A 23377-nucleotide genomic window follows, 5' to 3' on the forward strand; every position below is an offset into this window, starting at 1 on the left:
GTGTTTGAACGAACCGTATCCCTCAGGCAGGTCGGGCGGTGTGTGTAGGTGAGTCCTGCTCATGTAGTTTCTGTGTCTCTGAGAGCGAACCCTCCGCTCCTGCACCCGGGGGTCATCCGCAGGTATGCCTGCTGCCCCGTTGGGCGTCATGATGGGCGTGCTCTCATCCACCAGACAGCTGAGTGGCCGGCCGGGGCTCGAGTACTCAGACGCAGGCCTGTGCATGTGAAAGAGGAAATGAGGGACAACAGACTACATTAAAATAGTTGAAATGTTTGGTGCTAGCAACATTAAGGTCATGGGTTCGATTCCCAGGCAAAGTTTTGAATGTAAAGTTTTGAGTCCCTTGAATAAAAGTGTTTGATAAATGTGTAAGTAAAATGTAAATGTGAAATTCAAACGAACCAAAGATTACATTGCATTTTTAAAATAAATATTATCATAAATATTGGAATGATGAAACATCTTAGTTCTTGAAAACACCTTCTAGTTTCCAGATTGAGTTTTTTTCTGAAATTACAAAATGAAGTCTATTTACATCGTCCTATCTACACGGTTTGGACTTTGCTGGCAAAAAAAAAAGTAATGAAACCAGCCAAAAGTTAGTTTGCTGTTCTTAACTGGTTTAAAATGGTCTCCCAGAAAGAGTGGCTAAGTTGGTGATTAGCTTGACAAACTAAAAAAAAAAAAAAAATCCCTTTAAACCCAGCCAACAGATCAGACATCAAGCCACCTTAGGCTAGTCTGTCCTATTCAACAAAACTACGCCAAACCCAATTGCCTGGAAAGTAATTTAGGCAAGCCAAAATACCTTGATCCTCCTACAAGACTTTATTTCAGTTTGCAAACCATCTGCACCTCTAACAAAAATACAAAAATATTTATAAAAAAGAAAATGTAATAAAGTCAAACAAAAACAAAAAATAAACTTACAATAAATGAAAATAAATGAAAAATTAAAAAGTAAAAATGAATAAAATAATTACTTTTTTAAATAAAAATAAATAAAATATAAAAAGTAAAATCATAATAAAAAAAAAACAGAATAAAATAAAAACAGAAGTAAAACATAAAAGTAAAATCATAATAAAAAGCAAAAAAATAAATAAAATAAAAATAGAAATAGAAATAAAACATAAATAAATAAAACTAATTTGAATCGGTCACCTAGCTTAACCAGCTGAAAAACGTCTGAATATCCTTCTAAAACCAGGCAAACGACCAGATTAAGACCAGCAAATCGTATTAAGCCCCGTTCACACCAAGAACGATAACTATAAAGATAACAATATTAGTGTCCACACCAGCGAACGATATATTCTGTTTATTCTAAGCACAGACGCGTCTGCGCTTTAAATTCTCGAGCTCGTTACAGCAGGATGGATTCTGATTGGCTGTCAGTTTTTTATCGTTCATCAGCTGGAAAAAAATCGTTTTGAAAGTGATTCCAACTATATCGTTTCTCTTTGTCTTTATCGTTATAGTTGTAGTGTGGACTCTGCTATTCTTTAATATTGAGAACGATTTTTAGAACTGTATCTTTATAGTTATCGTCCTTGGTGTGAACGGGCCTTTAGGCTGGTTTATGCTGTTGTTTCAGTAGGCTCATGTAACAATTTGGTTGCTCTGCTGGGTTACAGATTCATATTAAAACAATACAAACAGGTATTAGCTGTGGAAACCCAAGCACACAATAGTGTGACCTTTTGGTGTGAGGTTCAAATCTCAGTAGTACAAAATGTAAAGCTGCTTTGGATACTAAATGAATAATGTAACGGTGTCAGCGCCCTGCGGTCTCTGTAGACAAACACTGGCAAGCAGAGCCGCGAGGAGCTGAGTGACTTTCAACGTGACAAAGTCGCAGACCTGCAACCTCTCCAAACAAGGGAGTGAATTTCTGTCCGGCTCCAGCTGCCCAGGTCGACCGTAAGTGCTGTTATTGTGAAGTGGAAACATCTAAGTGCAACAGCAGCTCAGCCGTGAAGCGGCTGGCAACACGAGCTCACCGAACGAGGACAGAGTGCTGAATCATGTAGCGCATAAACACAGCCTGTACTCGCTTTCAATATTCCCTCTGTTCCACTTCGTTTCAACACATCCGAGCCTTTGGAAGCAACGTCAGAACCAAAATGGTGTTTCAAGAGCTTCAGTGGCTGTGAATTGTAATACGTGCTGCACACTAGGACTAGTCGCCCAGTGTCGACATTTAACCTCACTAACGTGCTTATGGCTGAACTGAACCAAATCCCCACAGTCTAGAGGAAAGACTAGAAAAATAGAGGCTGTAGAGTAGAAACAAAAGAGTAAATGGGTGTTTTTGGAATAAAATAGAGGACAGTTGCACTAACTAGTTGACTAATCGATTGGTCTACTTTAATGCTCTGCCATGATGCTTTAAAGGGGTCATCGGATGCAAAATTCACTTTTACATGTTGTTTGAACATAAATGTGTGTTGGCAGTGTGTGTACACAACCTCCCTATAATGATAAAAATCCACCCAGTGTTTTTTTTTAATCCCTATAAATAATATCCCCTTTCTCAAATCAAGCAGTTTTCAGATTCTTGGCTGTGTGACGTCACACAGACCCAGGCCCCTCCCACGATTGTTGATTGACACTAGCGTTTTACCTTAGACTCGCCCTGAGTGAGCTGTAGACAGTCCGCCATTGTTTGACGCCGGAGCAGATGTAGACAAGAATGTCTCCTAAGCGACTGAGGTGTTTTGTTGTTGGAGGTAATAATGAACATAGCTGTCGTCATTTACTCATGACATCTGAGCCGCTGAAGACGCAGTGGATTACTTTTGTTTTGAAGGGAATGCGCCCCCGATCTACCTAAATGCGTTTATCTTCGTACAAATCATTTGTGATCCAGCTTCACCTCCAGAAGATGCGAGTATACGTTTTTTTTAATGAACAGTCTTTGCAAACTGCCTTTCCTAATTGTGTGCTAGTTAGCAAGTTTCACGATGAATGCGGCTAAAGTTTACCGTCTCAAAGAACGGCTCATCACCCCATGGAAGAGAGGGGTGGGGTGAGCAGAGCTCATTAGCATTGAAAGGGACATGCACCAAAACGGGTCGTTGTGATGAGAGTAGACTTGTGCCGGTATTCGGTAATGCGATATATCACGGTAATGAATATGCACGGTATTGTTATCGTGGGCTCTTCTAAATACCGTGAATAATTATATATTACAAGTTATTCAGAATTTTGAATGCATTTTAAGAATACTTTTCCCATCAACTGGTCAAAATGCACAACACCACTGTATGCTGAGTGAAAGAAACATGCGCACTGATGTAAATAAGCAGGGACGAGAAGCACATGGCGGAACATGTGAGAGACGCTCTGGATGAAAGCGCACTTTCACTCTCTGACAGCAGATGGCGTAGGTCTTCATTAGTTAACATTAGTTAATTCATTAGTTAACAAACTGCCAATGAAAAATTCTTCTGAACATGAATTAATCTTAGGTATTCTAATATTTAATAACATGTTGTTAAAATCGAAAGTTGCAACTGTGTTATTTAATGAGCTAACATGAACTAAGACTTAATAACTAATAATTAATAACTTCTGTAGCAAATGTAGCTATTGCTCATTGTGAATGTTAATGCATTAACTAAGGTTAACTAATGAGGTCTTATTGTAAAGGGATACCTATTGGTCTTTATAGTTCTTTTGCACTTTAATCTGTGTAAAACTTTTAGCTTTATACATTTTTCTGTATTGCTTTATTGCATTTAAATGTTCAGTTATTTTTGTTATAAGAAAAAAGTTATTAAACCTGTTATACTGTATTATGACAGCACTTTTTTAAAACTAAATTTCAATACCGTGATAATACCGTATACCGTGATAAAAGCATTAGCAATTAACCGCAACATGAAAATTTGATACCGGCATATCCCTAGATGAGAGCTGTTTTTGACAGGTTAAAAACGGCGTTGTTTTACACTACCATTGAGAAATTTTAATTTTAAAATTTTACATTTTAAGTATGTTATAGACTTTTCATTAAAACCCTAAAGAATCATACCAACTTGTGGAAAATGGGCATCCGATGACCCCTTTAAGCTTGATATAGAAATCTTTGAAGTCCACATTTACGCTACGAATTTAAACAGTTAAAATGACAAATAAATGCATGCTCCGAAAGCGCTCCACATGACGTGTGATAATACCATCTGGATGCTCAAAATTGAACGGGAGAATGCACGTTTTAAACAGTTGATTGTACAGGAAAGTTAATCGCCGTTCTAATCTAATGCCCTGCTGCATTGTAACACACACACATAGGCTACAGACAGTAGCTCGTACATCACGCACACATCGCGCACACAGAATCATTCAGTAGCGCAGAGCGGAAATGTATTGTCAACCCTCTTCTGTGATTTCTCAATAATATAGCTCAGAAACTGAAAAGTTATAGCATTTTTTTAGTAACTAAAACACACAGCTTCACTACTAGTAGAGAGACGCTGCCAGGTAGAATTCATTCACACACGCAATCGCTCTCACATTCATATGAATGTAATCTTTACTGTGCTACTTTATCTGTATCTGATTTAGAACGAGCAGAAATCTGTGAGAAATATAATGACCCAAAGACAAAATAACTGATAAAAATGAGCTGTTATAGGAGCAATAGCCCTGTGGGCAGCACTGTGTCATATGCCATAGCTGTGCACAAGGTGTTCGAGTCTCAGCTCAAGTTTCAGGCTTATTTGTTCATTAATGACGTCATCAGCAACTTGTTGACGTCGACTCTACTTTTATCACATAAATGTCGATTTAGAAAAATCTGAAGTCGTTCAACCCCTAAATACACTTAACGAAAAAATATTTTCACACATCTCCTATTATTTGAGCTAAATTCATTTATGTTGGAGACGCTGTCCTGGGCTGAGTTTCCCAAATGCATCGTAAGCATAAGTAGATCGTAGAGACTAAAGCGTTTGGGAAACGCAGTCCAGACCAGCGTTTTTTCTAGATCTTCGTCTTGGAATGTTGCCTGGAATGTTTCTTGGTCTTTATGGTTGAGTGTTTCCTTAAAAATTCATGAAGTGGGGACGCTGCTGTATATCTTTCAGCTGTATTCTGGATAAATTTGGGTCAGTGTCTGAGATGGCAAAGAAGACAGATGTGGCCGAAGCACATTTTCCTGTTGTGCGGCACACAGGTATACACTCATAGACAATAATCACTGTCCTATTCAGCAAAACCACCTCAAACCCAATGACCTGGACAGTAATTTGGGTTAAGCCAAAATGCCTTTATCCCACAAGACTTTGCTTCAGTCTGCAAAACCATTTGGTTAACCAAACTAAAAACTAAAAAATAAAAAGTAAAACAAAAATAAATAACTAAATAAAATTAGAAAAAAAATAAATAAAATCAAAATAAATAAAATCAAAAGTAAAATCAAAATAAAACAAATAAAAAATAAAAATGAATAAATAAACTACAAAGAAAAGTTTTAAATAAAATAAAATAAAAATAAAAGTAAAATAAAAAAATAAGAAAATAAAATAGATAATAAGAAATAAATAAAAAGTGAACTGGGACTACAACAAAGGAAACCTGGCCCCACCTGGTAGGTCTCTCCCATTGGGTGCTGCGTGTGATATGATTCAGATACTGGATCCGGCCAGATGCAGTTCTCCTCTCCTCCCAGCTGCAGAAAGAACACAAAGAGACATTCATACAGACGAACAGACAGACAGACAGACACACGCACATGGCACAGGAACAAACACAGGGGTTGGATAAGAACGCTGGCTGCTACTGTTCAGTATCTGCTAATGCTAAACACTGTTTATATTTAAGCACTCATTTAGTTGCTTTTAAAGAGTTATTTCACATACCCATCAGGCAGGTCGTTGTCAAACAGACGACTGCAGTCCACGACTGGCCCTCCGGTGCCTATCCTGTCCCTGGACTGAAGACTAACTGTTGACACACACACACACATAAACAGGCTGTTAGATGAGTCCCATCTGTGATAGTTTCGTATGTCATGGATTGACAGAGACAATGTGACAGCAATGCCAAGATGAGTGACACGCATAGCATAGATATTGCCGTTTTGGGGTGTATGTATGCATGTATGTGTTTTTGAAATGTATCATACATTTTTAAAAATGTTGGAATGTTGTTATTTTATTAGATACTAATAGTCAATTTGAAAACCGATTGATTAAAAAAACACATATACAGGACACCAATTGAGACTGTTTTATAATTTATCAATTAAAATTTTGTTTTAAAAAGGGATCAAAAAAGTATATTGGCAAATACAGATATAGATCACGCATTGAAATATTGCCATATTGTCAGATACAGATCCTGCATTTTTAATAAATTATCAATTTTAAATAGAAAAAAAGTGATTTAAAAAAACTGGTTAAAAAAAACAGTATTTGCAAATACAGATATGGATCATGCATTAAAAAATTAATGTAAAAAAAAGTATGCCTTTAATAAAATAATGCATAAAAAAAAAGAGAAATTAAAAAAGCCCAACCCATATTGTCAGATACAGATACTGCATTTTTAATAAATTATCTATTTTAAAGAGAAAAAGTGATTTTAAAAAATGGTAAAAATAAATAAATAAATAACAATATTTGCATGCATTAAAAAATGAATTAAAGAAATAGTGCATTTAATAATATAATGCATTTAAAAAAAAGATTAAGTAAAAAACCCAACCCATATTGTCAGATACAGATACTGTATTTTTAATAAATAATAAATTTTAAATAGAAAAAAAGTAATTCTAAAAAACTGGAAAAAAAATTGCAGAAACCGATATAGATCATGCATTTAAAAAAATCAATTAAAAAATTATGCATTTAATAAATTAATGCATTTAAAAAAAGATCAATTAAAAATTTTCATAATAATAATGATAATAATAATTATTATTATAATATTGGCAGACACAAATATACCATATTTTTATACAAATAGTGTGCAATAAGATATATATATTTAGGCTTAGGAGTTTGTTCTAAGTGTTTAGTATAAGCTATAGTAATAGTAAAGCTTGCCTTAGGGTTGGGGTTAATAACTACTTGCTTACATTCATGTGACTCATCAAAACGTATATGTGACGCAAATCTTGACGTGACATGAAGACATACAGGCATGTAAGAGGGTTGTTTGAAACTCTCGGCCATGGGAAAGCATTCATCTTCTGATGAATGGCTGCTTGTAAAAACTGTGGTGTGGCCATGGGACGTGCATCCCGGGGCGCAAATACATCACCACCCCACAAAACCCTTTCTTGATGAAGGAACAATGCGGCTCTTCGAGAGCATGAAAGAAAATCACAACGGAATAACAAAACGCAACAGATAAATCAGACAGAATGAGCACGTTTTTCCTCCTTTGCTCCCAAACCAGGGACGTTTTTAGGGCGTCGAAAGTAAATGCGTGGGTTTAACCATCATTAGCGACAAGCTTTGAAGATGGTGTGACTCACGTGATAAATGGCAGATGTGGCAAATTCCTGACAGGTCAATTCCTCCAAACGAGCAAAGCTTGTGACTCACCTACTATCTGTCCCCTCACGTTATCGCTGTCATTGGGCCCCAACTTGTTCAGGTCCAAACGCTGATCTGTAAATGAATGAAAGAGAAAAAAAAAGAGTGTCAGGAAAAAGAAAAAGGTTGAGAAACCAAAGAGCCTGCGTGGCATTTGTGTCATAACCTCTGACCTCCTCGCTCTGCGAACCATCTGAGACTTAAAAAACAGCCTAAAATGCTCCACATTTCATGTGTGAGGTCACACACTGCAGCACTCTGTATCAGCGTGTGTGTGTGTGTGTGTGTGTGTGTGTACACACAGAGGCTGCTTTATTCCTCTCAGACTGTAGATGTGCTGATAGGAGTGAGACGCTTCCAGAAACACGCTGGGGCTCTCTGTCATTGCCGGAAAGAGGGAGACAGGAATAACAAGTAGCCTGCAGACATTAGAGAGGCCCCTATCTGTTCTCACACTCACATAGACACACACACACACACACACACACACACACACACACACACACACTCAGTCAGATCAGGATGCACAGCTAGACTAAACAAGACTGGAGGAGCGTTCACCCATCCTAACACACTCCACTCACATTTAAACTCCTTCATATGGTCAAACACCTGCGAAGAATGATGACGATGGTTTTATGGCTGAATGTAACTTTTACTAAAGACTAGGGATACACTGATAGGCAACAATGGCAATTCAAAAATGATTAAAATTATTATTTTTTTTAATAAAAATAATTAACCAGACCAGTTACGATAACCAAAAAGTTTTTTTTTTTTTACTAAACAATTATGAAAACTATCTAATAATATTTAATAATGCAGCTGTCACCAGTACACCATGCATTTTATGTACTTTCGTAATAAAAAAAGAAAAAAACTGTACTATTGACAGATATTAATACAGTGGCCATTGGTACATTGTGCAGCTTATAATTTTATCAGCCCAATTTTGGCTATTTTTATATTATGATATAGTCAAAAACTATACATTTTTATATATATATATTATATTAATATATATTTAAACAGATAGACATTATCGAAACGAAATAAAAAATATATAGAAATATATAAAAAAATTATATATTTAGATACACATTTCTGTATATATACCAAACATACACAACATTTATAAATTATGAAAAACTGTACTATTGACAGATATTAATACAGTGGCCATTGGTACATTGTGCAGCTTATAATTTTATCAGCCCAATTTTGGCTATTTTTATATTATGATATAGTCAAAAACTATACATTTTTGTAAAGTTACTGTAATTGTAACGACAAATAAGTTACACTCCAAATACTTCACACACAATCTTCAACTTGAAAAAAACAAATTTGATAATATATATATATATATAGAAATATATAAAAAAATTATATATTTAGATACACATTTCTGTATATATACCAAACATACACAACATTTATAAATTATGAAAAAATACTAGCTGTAACAAATAGACATTGAAATAGGAACTATATGAATATATATATATATTTTATACAAAAATATATATAGAAATACATAATATACATAAATACATATAGAGCAAGAAAAAGAAAAAGAGGAAGAAGCTGAGGAAGATCGTGACAAATAGGAAGAGGAAACAGATGAAAATGAATCAGAAAAGCAAGATGTGATATTTCTGTGAATTTATATTAACTAAAAAAAAAAATCTAAGAACAAAATAATTTCTATTAAATAATCATTTCCTACTTAAGACCGTGATTATTACTGACAGACTGAACTGGAGACAGATAAAGAGTGAGAATGAGAAAAGACAGAGAAAGAATGATGGCGGAGAGACAGAAGGGGTGCAACAGGAAATGGTGAACTGAATCATTTCCAGCTGTGGGTTTCCTGTGCTTATCCAGGACAGTGGTCACGCTGGAGGGTTTCTAGGGAAAGCCTGCTTTTAAAATTGTCTTAAACACAAGCGTGGGGCTGGAACGCAGCCAGACAGACTCGTACCCTAAACATACTGACTTACTGTAGTCCACCAGCAAAAAACACAGGTTCTTGTGCAGCCGACAGGAAAGTGACACACAAATAACAGGACGTCTTCTACCTGAGACAGACGGTGGTCTTCAGCCAAAGTAAGATATATTATTTTGTCCAAAAACATTGTTGTTGTGTGTTTTATTTAAAGTTTGCCCACTTAACACACACAGCCATTGTAGTACATACTGAGCCAATTATACACACACAAAAGTACACTTGAAATCTGCCTGAGCCAGTTTTACACACGCGCACACGCACACACACACATTAGACCGATGTTGTCTGAGCTAATTATACACACACACTAACAGACTGTTTCTGAGCCAATCATACACACACACTTACAGCCTGTGTCCTTGAGTCGGTTAATGGAGTTGGAGAGGAGTCGTACGCATCCCAGGAATCCCGCTCCCTGTTTCTTATGGATCTTTTTATGGTTCCACACACTGATAGTGATGGAGTCCGACTTCCCGATATACCTGAAGACATAACAAGAGACATCAGATTTCGACATTTTCAATCATGTCTCCTTTAAAGCAAACCAGACTCAGACTATATCAGTCTCGACAGCCCATGGTTCTTGCTTAAAACATGAATTATGAAACATGATTACATACAGCGGCTCAGAGGAGAAGATCTGTTTTGCAATGAGGACTTCATTTAAAAAAAACAAAGAAGATGGTGAAGATGATGTCAGAAAAATGACAGAGGATAACAAGGAAGACAAAAACACTGAAGATAATTATGAAGACGAATAACTCGTCAGTATAAGAAGAAAAATAAATACTGAAGAGGAAGATGAAGATGAAGAGAAGAAGAGAAAGATGACAAAGAAGCGCAAGATGGCAACAAAGAGGAAGTAACGGGGAGAACAAGAAAAACGAGAAAGACAACAAAGATGAGGGGGAAAAAAGAGAAAGATGGCAGACTTAGAAGAGGGAGAAGATGAGGAAGAAGACTAAGATGACAAAGAGAATAGAGTAAATTAAAATGACAAAGAAGAGGAAGACAACAAAGAAAAAAGGGAAGATGACAAAGTAAGTAAAAATGACAGAGATGAGGAAAAGGAAGTAGAAGAGAAAAAGGCGAGGAAGAAGACATGGAAGAGGAAGATGAAAAATTAAAAAAGGTAGATGAAGAGGTACAGGAAGTAGATGAAGATGAGGAAGAAGAATCAAAAAGATGAAGACAATGAAAAAGCAACAGAGAAAGATTAAAAAGAAAAGCAAGATGATGACAGGAGGAGGAAGTAGATGAAAATGAAGAAGAGCAAGAGGGAAAAGATGATGAAGAGGAAAAAGACGGCAATCAAAAGAAGACTACAAAGAGGAAGAAGATGAAGATAATAAAAGAGCAAGATGTCAAAGTAGATAGAAATCAATGAAGAAGGTGGTGAGGAAGAGGGCGACAATGACAAGGAAACAGATTGTGAAGACAAAGAAGGTGACAAAGGAAGTAGATGAAGATGAAAACCGTAAGCAGGAAAAACTAAATATGAAGAACAGGAAGAAGTAAGAGTGCAGAAAGAACTGGGATCGTTTTCACTTTATTGACGTCTTTGTCTAATTTTGTTTGGTCCTTTTGAGGTAAAAACACCTCAAATCGTCTCATGCCTTCAGCAAAACTAACGAAGAAGCTCAAGAACTTCAAGCGATCCCATGCAGCTCTCTTGTTCTCTCACCGCCGTATGCATTTCATCAAGTCCGACATAAAGCTCAGCTGGTTTGTCTGAATGTTCTGGCATGGCGTTAGACAAAACAAATGATTCCCTTAAATTCGGGGGAACAGAAACACCTCCAGAACTGGACATCAAACGGAGCTAGGCTGTCAAAAAATGTCCAAGCAAAGTCTGAACGTTCTGTAAGCCTGCCAATGGGACAGAATCCCTGGGCAACAGACCTTGTTTGGACTGAAAACCAATCGAAGAGGTAGAGGAGTAAAGAGAGAAAGGGCAGAAAAAGGGGTAGGATGAAAGAAACAAGAAGACAGAATGCCAATGACTGTGTGGATTTTCTCACCAGAACGAGTCCAACAAAACCCAAACAATCAGAGTTCTTCTCTCTGATCTGGAGAACGTTTATCAACCGTCTACAGAGCCAAAAAACAGCTCTGAAGTCTGAGCTCATAACAGCCTTTATACACAAATTTTACTTATACCAGACAAGAGCTTGTAGCAACAAGTTACCCAACCAGACCAAAGGATGACAGTACAAAACAAAAGGCAAAACAATAAACCGAAACCTGCGCTGTCAACACTTAACCACAGATAATTACGGTTTAGTGCATTTTAGGTTTCTCTGATAACCCTTCATCAAACCTCACTGATTGTTTCTGAACTTTCCCAGGAAACTCCAACAACCTTAGAGGTGGGGTATGTATTTTTTCAAAAACGCTTTAGAAAACTGAGTTGGGCCAGGTACAAAAACAAACTTGTAGCCAATCAGCAGTAAGGGGCGTGTCTACTCATGATGCAGAGGAGAGAGCGCTCAGTGCACAGGACGGACATTAGCCGAGCCGAGCGACAGAAAGATAGATATGGCGGATAAAAAAACAGAAGAGGAAAACGTCTGCGGAACAAAAGAAGGCTTACGATAAAGCAAGTAGTAGGACCCATGTAAATTTCGGATCAGCTTTCCAGCACTGGAGAGAACTCAAGGAGCGGAAGGCCTGCGATCGGAACGCCAGGTTGCTTTGTTTCTTCTTGTGTTTGTTTTGGTGATTTGAAATATCAACATTGGCTACCAGAAATCACTTACCCCACCTTTAACTCGGTAAATGTGGTAATAACAAATACAATGACAATATTTTTATTTAAAATCTAATTTAAAGCATATGTGGCAAGCTTATACAAATGTATTCTTTGAATTCATTTTGAAAAACCCTTTTAACCAAAATTCTTAATTTAACGTGTCTGAAAACGTACCGAAATACTCAAGTAAAAAGATATGTGAACATAAACATCAACTAAAGACACACACATACATAAACTGCTGTTCAAAAGTTTGGGATCACTAAGATTTTTAAAGTTTTTAAAGTCTCTTATGCTCATTAAGGCTGTATTTATTTGATCAAAAATACAGTAACACAATATTGAGAAAATTATTAATATTAAAAAATTTATAAAATTAGTAATATTGTGAAATATTATTGCAATTTCTAATATTGGTTTCTTATTTTAATATACTTCAAAATATAACATTTCTGTGATGCAGTGCTGAATTTTTATCAGCCATTACTCCAGTCTCCACTGTCACATGATCCATCAGAAATACTGCTTCCTTAGGAGCTTCCTTAGCCACTTTATCTGCCTGATCATTGCCGACCAATCCCATATGGCCAGGTATCCAACAAAAAAATTTTAAAATCTTGTTTCTTTAAAGAGTCAATGTTTTTTTGCATTATTAATTAGTTTAAAGTAAAACCACTCTACTCAAGTAAGAATACAATAAATAAGGATACAAGATTATGGCTACTTATAGCTTTAGCTACTACTAATTTTGCTACTTAATTATGGCTACTTAATTTCTATATTTTCCCACTTCAAGACAGTTATACAACATTGACCTTTAACCAGAAAAAAACAAAACAAACAAACAACAAAATAAAGATCATTTTAAAAAAATTGGTTTGAAAATTTACTAATACTACTTTGGCGACTATAACCACCCATCACAAATTGATTTTAACAGGACACATAGATTTATATGAAGAAATACAACCTTTATACACAAACAAAGCATTAGATATAATATTAGAGCAGGTCACCTAACTAACCAGGATTTAAGAACTAGTCAAGCTTGGAGCTCACTTCATTCAATAGTTTAGCATTGTGTTTGTTACAAGTCTACATTTCCTAAAGTCTGTTTCTTTTGCCTTACATCTCCCAAAACTGATGTTCTGACCTAAATATCTAGCGCATCTTCTCCCGCTTTCGTTTTTTAAGTCTCCTCACATCTAGGTTAATGCTTTAACCTTATTGCTTATTCCTCTATCGCAAGTCGCTCTGGATAGAAGCGTCTGCTAAATGCATGAATATAAAATGTAAATGTTAATCTCTGCTGGCACTGTTTTCGGTTATCAGCAAGTTTTTTTCTGTGCTATTCTTCATTCCACACATTAGCAGTTATCTTCCAGTTCAACATGCAGCCCTGGGAGGTTTTTAGCCCTGTCAATCCTTCATCATTAAATGATTTTGACATTCTTCTGGTCCTGACATTCAACGAAAATAACAAAACTACCAAACAGCTCAATAACCTTTCAACAATGGCAACATTTCAACTGTTTTCCCTGCCAACAAAGAGACAACTGTGATGTGCATTATGGGAATCACAGATTTACTAACTTATAACTTGAGTTCAAAGCACTTATTAAAACCCAGATGGCGAACAGAAATCCCTCAGTATTTCAGATGTAGAATTTAAGCAACATCTCCTTGGTTTTCTCTTCCCCACACATTATTCCGGGTTTCGGGGTGGGCTGTGGAAACGGCGGCCTATTTTCCGCTGACAGACGTGACATGTTTGGCGAACTCGAAGGCCTTCCTGGGGGGTGAGGGCTAGTCTCCAAACAAATGGAGACGTGTGCTTCCTCTAGCTGCCGACTGTCAGCACGACATGAGAACGGGACAAGTATTGGAAATCTGCTCCCCTTCTTTTTTTTTTTGTCGGCCTTTCCTTGCATGTCGGTTTTTAGTGCTTTGCATCTTCTCTTAAGTTTTGCTTTTGGTCTGTGGGAAAAGCGACAAGCCTGTGTGGAGGGATAGTTTCTATTTTTATTCCATGCTGTGAAACTGTTGATACTCATAGTTGGAGATAAAACCTCTTAAAAAATGTAAATAGAGCTAGAAGCGTACGGTATAACGAAAGGTTATGGGATTTTGCACCCATGGAAATCCGTCCTGTGATCTCCACAGATAGAGCCGTCGACTCCAGAGGAGGTGACCTAAATCCTCAAAGCCTGAAGGATGCTGGGAGCTTTACTGATGGGCTACACTGATGAAGAGATTGGAAGAAATCGTACACCGCCGGTTCAAGAAAAACCCTTGGGCTTATTTGAAAGTGCATGTTAATGTGTTTGTTCACACACAAATTTTAATTTTAGCATTGTTTACACACCGTCATGCCATTCATGATTTTCTTTCTTTGGATGAACACGTAATTTTGAACAGAAATGAAAGATATTTTGAAAAAATGTTTTCCATACAATAAATTGGACATTTTAATGTTGAGCTTAAACGAGGGAAAAAAACGCACCATAAAAGTGTTCAACACAAACTATGTTTGTTGGCGATTTTCCCCACCATCGCAGAATTCAAATCTCAATTGCGTAATTCAAACATACTGTTCCTGACATTGGTTCCTGAGTGTGACATGCATAATATACAGAAATGCAAAAGAGATGTTGAGGTTAGGGGAGGATGAAATTAATCAATTTTGTTTTTTCTTACAGTTAGCTAACATTTAGTTTCAGAAGACTTGAAATACTTTACACAAGTTGCATGAACAACTTCTATAGTGTGTTTTTTCTTTTCTGTTGCTTGGCAGATGAAATGAGATTAAATGAAATGAAATAAAATAAAATAAAATAAGGATCCACTTTTATTGTATGGAGAAACATTCTCCAAAATATCCTTTTTTTCACAGCAGAAAACAATATACAGATTTGAAAGACCATGGCAATAATATAATGGCAGAATATTCTGTAATGTTTGAATATTCCATATTATGGAATCATACTGGCTTGATTTGTTTGTTTTCTTTCATTTTTTTTTGGTTTTGTTTTAAACCCAGTTGTAAGTAAAGCATAATCCATAAGCACACTTAAATGTGATGTCAAAAACAGGCTCAATCACTCTGGGTGACTCACGCAGAAAAAGGGCCGAAATGAACCACACATGAGGCATCTAATGACAGAGTCTGACACTCTTAAGCCCCTACAGAAAAGAGCTGCAGTGCTGGAAGCCAAATCTCTTAAGGGTGCTTTCACACCTGGCCCGTTGTTTCGGATCCTGGCGCGTTTCCCCACTTAGCTCGGTTCGTTTGGGCATATGTGAACACGGCAATCGCGCCCGGATCCGCGCCAAAACAATCGGTCCGAGATCGCCTGAACGAGGTGGTCTCGGCTCGATTGAAAATGAACTCTGGAGCGGTTCGGTTGTAGTGAGAAAGCAATCCGATCTAACGGACCAACAAACCAGGCTATATCACAATGTATAATGGGTAATTACCTAAGTTCCGTGAAAAGCAGTAGCTTTGTTGTTTTGATAATACTTCAAAATGAACCTGTGGATGTCTGTGGGTGAGCACGTCTTCGCCATTCAAAATAAAAAAGCGCACTTTTTCATTTTATAATGCCATCTTATTGCTCTTCCTAGTAGGTGCATTTAAAAAATGTTTTCCCAATGAATCCTGGACTCCTGCTCAAAATGATAAATTAATATAAGCACAGCTAAAAAAAAACAAAACACAAAAAAAACAACAATAAGCCAGCGAAGCTGTTGTCGTTCCATGCTGACAGATGACAGCTAAGTGGAATCCCGGAAAATAAGCCGTGGAACTTTGACCAATGAGAGAACAGTTTACTCGCGCGCGACTTGTATTAACAAATTTGGTCCGTTTAAAAACTTTCCCGTTTGAAAGCGAACCGCACCAAGAATAAAAATCAACATTGTAATAATTTTAATCCGTTTCGGAACAAAGCAATCGATCTACAGGTGTGAAAGCACCCTAAGACTCAAACAAGTGGACAGATGACAATGTGCTTCGAAATGAGATCTGCTTCTGAGTGGTGGTCTTCTTGATTCTGCTATCTGAAGATTATTGTCTCAGGTTTAAACTGAGCTGGCATCAGTGCAAAGGGAATCAAGGTGTGCCACTGGCTGTGTTTGAATGCAATCAGACCAGGAAGAGCTCTTACAGGTCATAGTGCTGGTTCCATTTGGGGTCCAGCGTGTTCCTCACTGTGTCTGTCGAGTGGCACTGTCCTGAACCGTCCACCACCACCTTAGCAAAGGGGTCTGGCAGTCCTGCAAAATACACAAACAATGTTTACTGAGACTTCTGAGCAGGAATTGAAGACAGCACTGAATACAAGATAATTTAGTTCATAATGTGGTTTGAAATTGTGTTTGAAATCTGAAACCCAAAAGTCCAAAAATAATAAAACTCCAAATACTACAGATACACTAATACAGGAAACGGTGACTATCAAGTAATTTGTTCGATTCCTGTGTTACTCCCACACAACAATATATACTATTTACTGTGCATTCGGAAAGTATTAAGGTCCCTTCATTTTTTTGAAAATGTCACACATTTTATGTTACAGGATTGTAGTCTTAATTTAACCACATACAGTCTTGCTAAACCTCATTCCTCTACCAGCATCACATTTTTGCTACTCCCTTTTTGACTTTCTCCTCTTTTTCATCAGTCTGGCCTGGTACCTGTCTCTCTTCCCTCCTCCCAACACCGTCTGTCTCTCTCTTTGATATCTGATCAGCGATTCAGACGTGGGCTTGGTTGTTTGTGTTTGTCAGGGTAGAGAGAGTGGAGGCGAGTATACATGTGTCAAGCAGCGGTTGCTTTGTCTCCCCGAACTGACCCACATTTCTGGTGTCTCGTGGGGGAAGAGCACTTATCTCTCTCTGCACACTTTTAACAGATGAGCCTCTGCTAAAACACTGCGCTGAGATATGCTGACAGGAATAGTTCACTCGATTTCAGAAACACATTCTCAGTATTTATGAAGGTCGGATACTTACGGAAGAAGTCTTTCTTCACCAGGTTCTTTGCGCACAGAACTGCAGAGAGAAACGAGGAAAAAACATTGTTATTTGGACGTTTTGGATCAAAATAGATATTTGCTAAACATGTAAATCACCACAGTGATTTATGTTATAAAATACAGTTTGGAATCAGAATGCAATTTTCATTGTTTTCCAGTAAAAATCTCAACATCCTTAAAACAAGATCGATTTAAATTTAACGGCTAATTATTATAATATTTTTTTATAGAATATATCTCTTGAATTAAGCTATTATTTTTAATATATTTTTATTATTATTTCATATCCCCTTGATAATTTTTTTTATTTAGTTAATAAAAAATATGCGTATTTATTAATGATTTATCCTTAAAACGAGACAACAATTTACCAGTGTGATAGGTACAATTAACCTAATTCAAGTCATTCTCTGGGGGCGGGGGGGGTTTAGGTCTCACACTGGTAGATATGTTTTTAATTTCCGAGTTCTGTATTTTTAGGATCTCAGCGTGTTCAAACTGCAGAGTAAATGTTTAAATCCATAGCGCGGCTCTCACGGCGCTCAGCACTCCCAGATCAAGCTCACAATGTATTAGAGATGCAAAGTAAAAAATAAAAAAAAAACTCTGATCCACATCGCACCACTGGCCTACATTCAGCTTAATAACTCAAGAGTTAAAAAAAAAAAAAAGAAAAACTAAACAAGTTCTTCTGACTTGATTGATTGATCAATAAAGAGAAAGAAAAAAAGAAAACGAGGGCAGACAGACATTTGATTGAGATGAAAAACTAAAAAGAGAGGACAGACTGCATCAGAAAATGCGACGACAGGAATGAAGGGCGACTAGAGAGCAGGAGCACAACATTTGAGGTGTTCACACAAAAACTACAGCAGTTCGCCCCTCCAGATGGAAGAAAGCTGAGACGGTAAGAATAACTGGAATGTGTGGAGGAGGTTAAAGGGCCGAGAGAATGTTGATGTGCAGGTGAGCTGCAGACTTTACTTAGCAAATCCAAACAGACTCGGAAACACCCATACTGAGACTGCTATTGATTCTGGTCTGCGGCACGGCCACGGCTGTTCCTCAACTCACACACGCCAGCACACACGTACATATATACAGTCAGTCAATACTAATTTTAAAAAAGCTTTTAGAAATAAAGACTAATAAAATGAATTTATCGAGCCAGTGTGTCAGGAAAAGCGAAGAGACTTGTGTGACGGGTTTGAACAGTTGCAGCAGGTGATGATAGCAACAGTCTGAGTCCAAGAGAAGGGAGGGATCGGATAAAAAGGAAACATGCTTGCTTCGCAGTCGAGGAAGAATTTCTCTCTGCAAACATCCCTGGGAATGTTTAACGTTCCAGTGAAACCCACCTCATCATTCCACCATCTGGAATGTATCTCCCTCTCTCTCTGTATGGAAGTCTCTCTCACACACACACACACACACACACACACACACTCAGCCTTCAACACCTCGTCTGCACTCAACTCTATCAATTATTAACATTGTGTCAGTGTCTGTATCAGAGATGAATTCGAAGAACTGGTAACAGAGCATTTAGGAACGAGTACAAAAAATGAAAGATAAGCATAAAAACTATGAGTGAAAACAACTGAATTATGAGCACTGTAGCAGTTGTAGCAACTGCCCTTCTAATAGACTTGAGTAGACACTATACTTAAAGGAACTGCAGAAAATTCTCTTTACCCTCAAGATATAGATAAGTTTCTTCAATGGAACCGATTTGGAGAAATGTAGCATTACATCACTTACTCACCAATGGATCCTCTGCAGTGAATGGGTGCCATCAGAATGAGTCCAAACAGCTGATAAAAACATCACAATAATCCACAAGTAATCCACACCACTCCAGTCCATCAGTTAATGTCTTGTGAAGTAAAAGCTGCATATTTGTTAGAAACATATTTATCATTAAGGCATTTTTAACTTCAAATTGTTGATTACTCTCTCCAGTGTAACACTCATTGTGACTGAATCAGGAGAGAAATATGCACAGATTAAGCCCCGTTTACAAGTCCAAACTGTTCTAAATATGTTGGTGGATTCTGATGTGAGGACAACAGGAGATGGACTTTTTTTGCCGGAGGAAGTGTTATTATGGATCAAGGACTTGCGATGGATTTTTTTTCTTACACAGCTTTTCACTTCACAAGACGTTAACTGATGGACTGGAGTCGTGTGGATTATTGTGATGTTTTCACATGGGGCAATTGATGTAGTCTTAAATTTCCCCAAAGTAAAGGTTCAGCAACTTTTCATTTTTGGACTGAGCGGAAGTACAGTACTTTCTTAATTTACGTGATGCATGTTTTCTGAAAGTTTTTAGTCCACTTGAAATGTTGGAAAGACATCTTTCAAAGTTTTGTTGACTGAGCAATCAATACTCATTTACACAACTAAAGTATATTTATCTGCCATAATAACCTCATTTTCATTTGCATTAAGCTGAAGTCAACATGCAGTGATTTTACTTCATAATCTGATTTCCAAGAGAAACAGGATGTTCAACAAAACAAATTAACTACAATGCTATTTGAATGGATTGTGAAAAGTGGATGCAACATAGCCAGTTAAAGGGGAGAACTTATATATTAATTAATTAAATAAATAAATAAGAGCTTGTTGATGTAATCTGTAAGGAAAGTCATTTAAGAGACGGAGCAAGTTACAATAACTTTTAATTAATCATTTTGATTTTTTTTTTAGTTTACAGTAAGACCAAGACTGTGTATTTAATCAAATATGTAAATAATTCTAATTGAATTTTGACTATAAATATGGCATCTCCTTTTACTAAAGTCATTAACTAATTGAAGAGGTTCTTAAATCAGGAACAATGCCAAATTCCCTGAGTGAAATGCACTCAAGCAGTTAATGAAACACACCAATCCCGCAGCTGAGAAAGTCACAGTACTAGTTCATAAAGCACCGTTCCTCGTGGTCTGCAGTGACAGATCAATATTTCTGTGAGATATAGTGAACTGGCAGTGTGTAATGCAGCCAATCTTCGTTCCTACGAAAGAGTTTCATCAGTCTGGCTGTGAATCACTCGCAAAGTGAAATTCCGACGCATCTGTCCTCCGAGCAACAGCATCTGCTGCACCACAGATGTTCATTTATGAATGGAGTGATTCACGGCCACCAACACACACTTATCAATTCATCAGAAGTAAAACATCAATGCGTGAGCTCATATAAATAGACACGACAGCGCTGTACTGGCAGCGAACTGCAGATAAAATCCTGGCTTGGATTCTGTCAATGTGTATCTGCTTCCTGTCTTAAAAGTAAACTAAAAAAAGGTTTGACTGGTTTCTGTGACGCTCGTGAAATTTGTGACACTAGTTTAGTGCATCAGATAACAGCTACTCGAAACAAAAGACACAGAACGCTTGACAGCAATGCTTTCCCTACTGAGAGTTGTATGCTGTAATGCTAAAAAGCCTTTTTTTTTTTTAAAAAAGGTAAAAACTAAATTTAGCATTTATTAAACACTAGGGGTTCTAGGTTTTTGCAACCCTACTTGTAATTGCCAAATACTCATTTTAAGCTACTATTTCAAAACATTCCAAATGTACAAATAAAATGTGTTGTTTGTAAATTGTTACATTTCCCAATTAACATTTTCAAAAGATGCTGCACACTGCTGAAATTCAGGAGTAACACTTTACTTAAAGCCTTTATGTATAATGCATTATAAAGGGTTAATAAAGGGTATAACACATAATTATTCATAATGTGCATTGTACATTATATCTTGCCGTAAATAATTATACCAACAATCAATTGATAAGTGTTATTTAACTGTGGTTACAATTATTCATGAGATCGTACAATACATTATAAGGTGCATTACAAGGCATAATTAATGCATTAAAACCACTTTTATAATGCATTATACATAAAGGGTTTTTGTGTTACCATAACTTTATTCAGGTTTGCTACAAAATCTGATGAATTAATTTCTTCAGACTAATGAATTTACATGATTTCTTCAGTGATTTGCAAAGACAGGATAAGCATTTTTATAGCCAAACTGAACAAAATTAGAAATATTTAAAATACATTTCAATGACACTTAACAATAAGGTTCAGTTTGTCAACATGAGATAATGCATTGTCTTGAAATAACAACAAACAAAATTAAAGCATTTATTACTTAATTATTAAATTCAGTTATTTTTTTTATATACAATAACCCAGTTTTAACATTTTAAATTGTACAAATTAATATTAGTAAATAAACAAACATGAATTAAAAACGAAAAATTTATTTATTAAGTGACATTAAGTGACAGATTTTTTGCTTAAGTATAATACATGGAGCAACAGTTATAGTGATGCCTGCCTTACCAAACATCATTAAAAAAAGGCCAAAAATGAATAAAAAATTTTTGACAATTAATATATGCATAGAAATATAACACAAAACATTGTAAAGAGCTAACATGCAGTGATAAAATTGAGCTGCAGTTTCTGGTTTCCCACAGCTCTTAGACAGATGATTAGGGTACTCGATGTAACTGACTCCCTGAATAAGACAAAAAAGCCATTTTCAGATCCATTTTCAACTTGGCAGGAGTCAGACAGCTCTGTTTGTTCTCTTTGGTCTAACTGTGTGTGGCTTTGAGTGTGTGTTTAGCTCCAGAGGGCAAGATAGTAGCTAATTTAGGCCGTGGAAGCAAAAAGTAGCAGCCTGCGGGTGGCAGAGAGCAGTCTGATACCAGGAAAAGGAAGTGACACGGTCAGTACCAGCAGCCGTCGCTCTGCCCTTATCAAGGAGTCTGGAAGAGCTCGACAAAGCGGCCTCAACGTGCATCTGTGTCCATCACAAACACCTTCTTTGCGTCAAGAATGGCTGGAAGATAAAGACAGGACTGCGATGTGATCCGTAGAGCTCAATGGAGAGACACAGAGAGTGAGAAAAAACCCAGAAAGCATTGATGAAACGAAGAAACAAATGTGCACGGATCTACATCGAGAAGCGGTGTGAAAATAGCCGAGGCGCACATGAGCTGTGAAGGTCTCGAAGGACTTCTGGAAAAGCAAGGACTTTCTAAAGGGCTTCGTTCCCACAGAAGATGAGCGTCCAGCTCTACAGGATGCATACATTATCATTCCCATGACACGTGGCCCTTTTCTTCCATTCTGCTTTTCTTTTTCTGTGTCACGTTCGTGCATTCTTGTTCTCTGAATCACACGCGGACTCTGTAAGTGGCCAAAGGACTGCTTTTTTGATGTTTGATCATCTTTCAAGTAGTCTTAAAATGAGACAAAAGCAAACGTGAGAGGGGAAAACCAATTTAACGAATCCCAAACGTGACAGCAAAACCAAAAAGGAAGTCTAGATACGTAACCATCATGCTGCGAAAACTTTTGCCTGAGAAACTCTCTATGTACCTTCTCGTCAAAAACATTTAAACACAACTGAAAAACAGGACGTACTCAACGGTTCTGACTTTAACCCAGAAACCAAGGAGCTCAAAATAGCATTGAAGTTTAGATGCTATCGCTCGTCGTGTCTGGTGCAGTGGACGCCTCGTGAATGACTAGGCAATTTCCTGACAAGTCGATCACATCTTTCTTTGGAAAAAGAAGACAATATAGTTGATCACACGTACAGGGCAGCACATCAATATTTTATTGGTCATGCTGGGAGTCTTGCGTCATGCTTTCCATGAATACATGTACAAAAACAAGAGAAAAGAAAAGAGGAGAGGTGAAGTGAAGTGGATATGATTGGACCCTTCGCTTGAGCAAAAAGACAAATCTTAGCTGTCAAAAACACTTTTGTACACCGTCAAAACACGCCAACTATGGCATAATGGTCATTGTTCTCGGCTAATCCCGATTCCCAGACGTTTGTGAAGAGAATTCGCCATACTACAATCCACCAACTCCCATCTTTCCTTTGAGAAGTATTCCCCAAAGGTTTACAAAGCTCAACTACTAACAAGCTCAACTGGATTAGTGTGATGTAAGATTGTCCTTAACGTCTGTTTGATGAAAACCGCTC

At 37.1% G+C, this 23377-nt stretch overlaps 1 protein-coding gene and 1 long non-coding RNA gene across 2 annotated transcripts in view; one reads left to right on the forward strand and one right to left on the reverse strand.

The window, feature by feature from the left end:
* Nucleotides 1–23377, reverse strand: part of LOC107695141 (E3 ubiquitin-protein ligase SMURF2-like) — a 55144-nt gene that overhangs the window by 19713 nt on the left and 12054 nt on the right. The window contains exons 2-8 of the mRNA XM_016494955.1: nucleotides 17330–17368; nucleotides 16483–16591; nucleotides 9913–10046; nucleotides 7563–7628; nucleotides 5871–5955; nucleotides 5597–5680; nucleotides 15–217 (exon numbers count right to left, since the gene is read on the reverse strand). Coding sequence (XP_016350441.1) covers nucleotides 15–217; nucleotides 5597–5680; nucleotides 5871–5955; nucleotides 7563–7628; nucleotides 9913–10046; nucleotides 16483–16591; nucleotides 17330–17368 — 720 coding nt within the window. The remainder of the gene's footprint in view (nucleotides 1–14; nucleotides 218–5596; nucleotides 5681–5870; nucleotides 5956–7562; nucleotides 7629–9912; nucleotides 10047–16482; nucleotides 16592–17329; nucleotides 17369–23377) is intronic.
* On the forward strand, nucleotides 3016–5855 carry LOC107695143 (uncharacterized). The gene is made up of 3 exons (XR_001634964.1): nucleotides 3016–3094; nucleotides 4934–4938; nucleotides 5844–5855. It is a non-coding gene; the product is annotated as an uncharacterized LOC107695143 (long non-coding RNA).

Source organism: Sinocyclocheilus anshuiensis, unplaced genomic scaffold (assembly GCF_001515605.1).
Source record: "Sinocyclocheilus anshuiensis isolate Anshui unplaced genomic scaffold, SAMN03320099.WGS_v1.1 scaffold434, whole genome shotgun sequence".
In the NCBI taxonomy this organism is placed as follows: Eukaryota; Metazoa; Chordata; class Actinopteri; order Cypriniformes; family Cyprinidae; genus Sinocyclocheilus; species Sinocyclocheilus anshuiensis.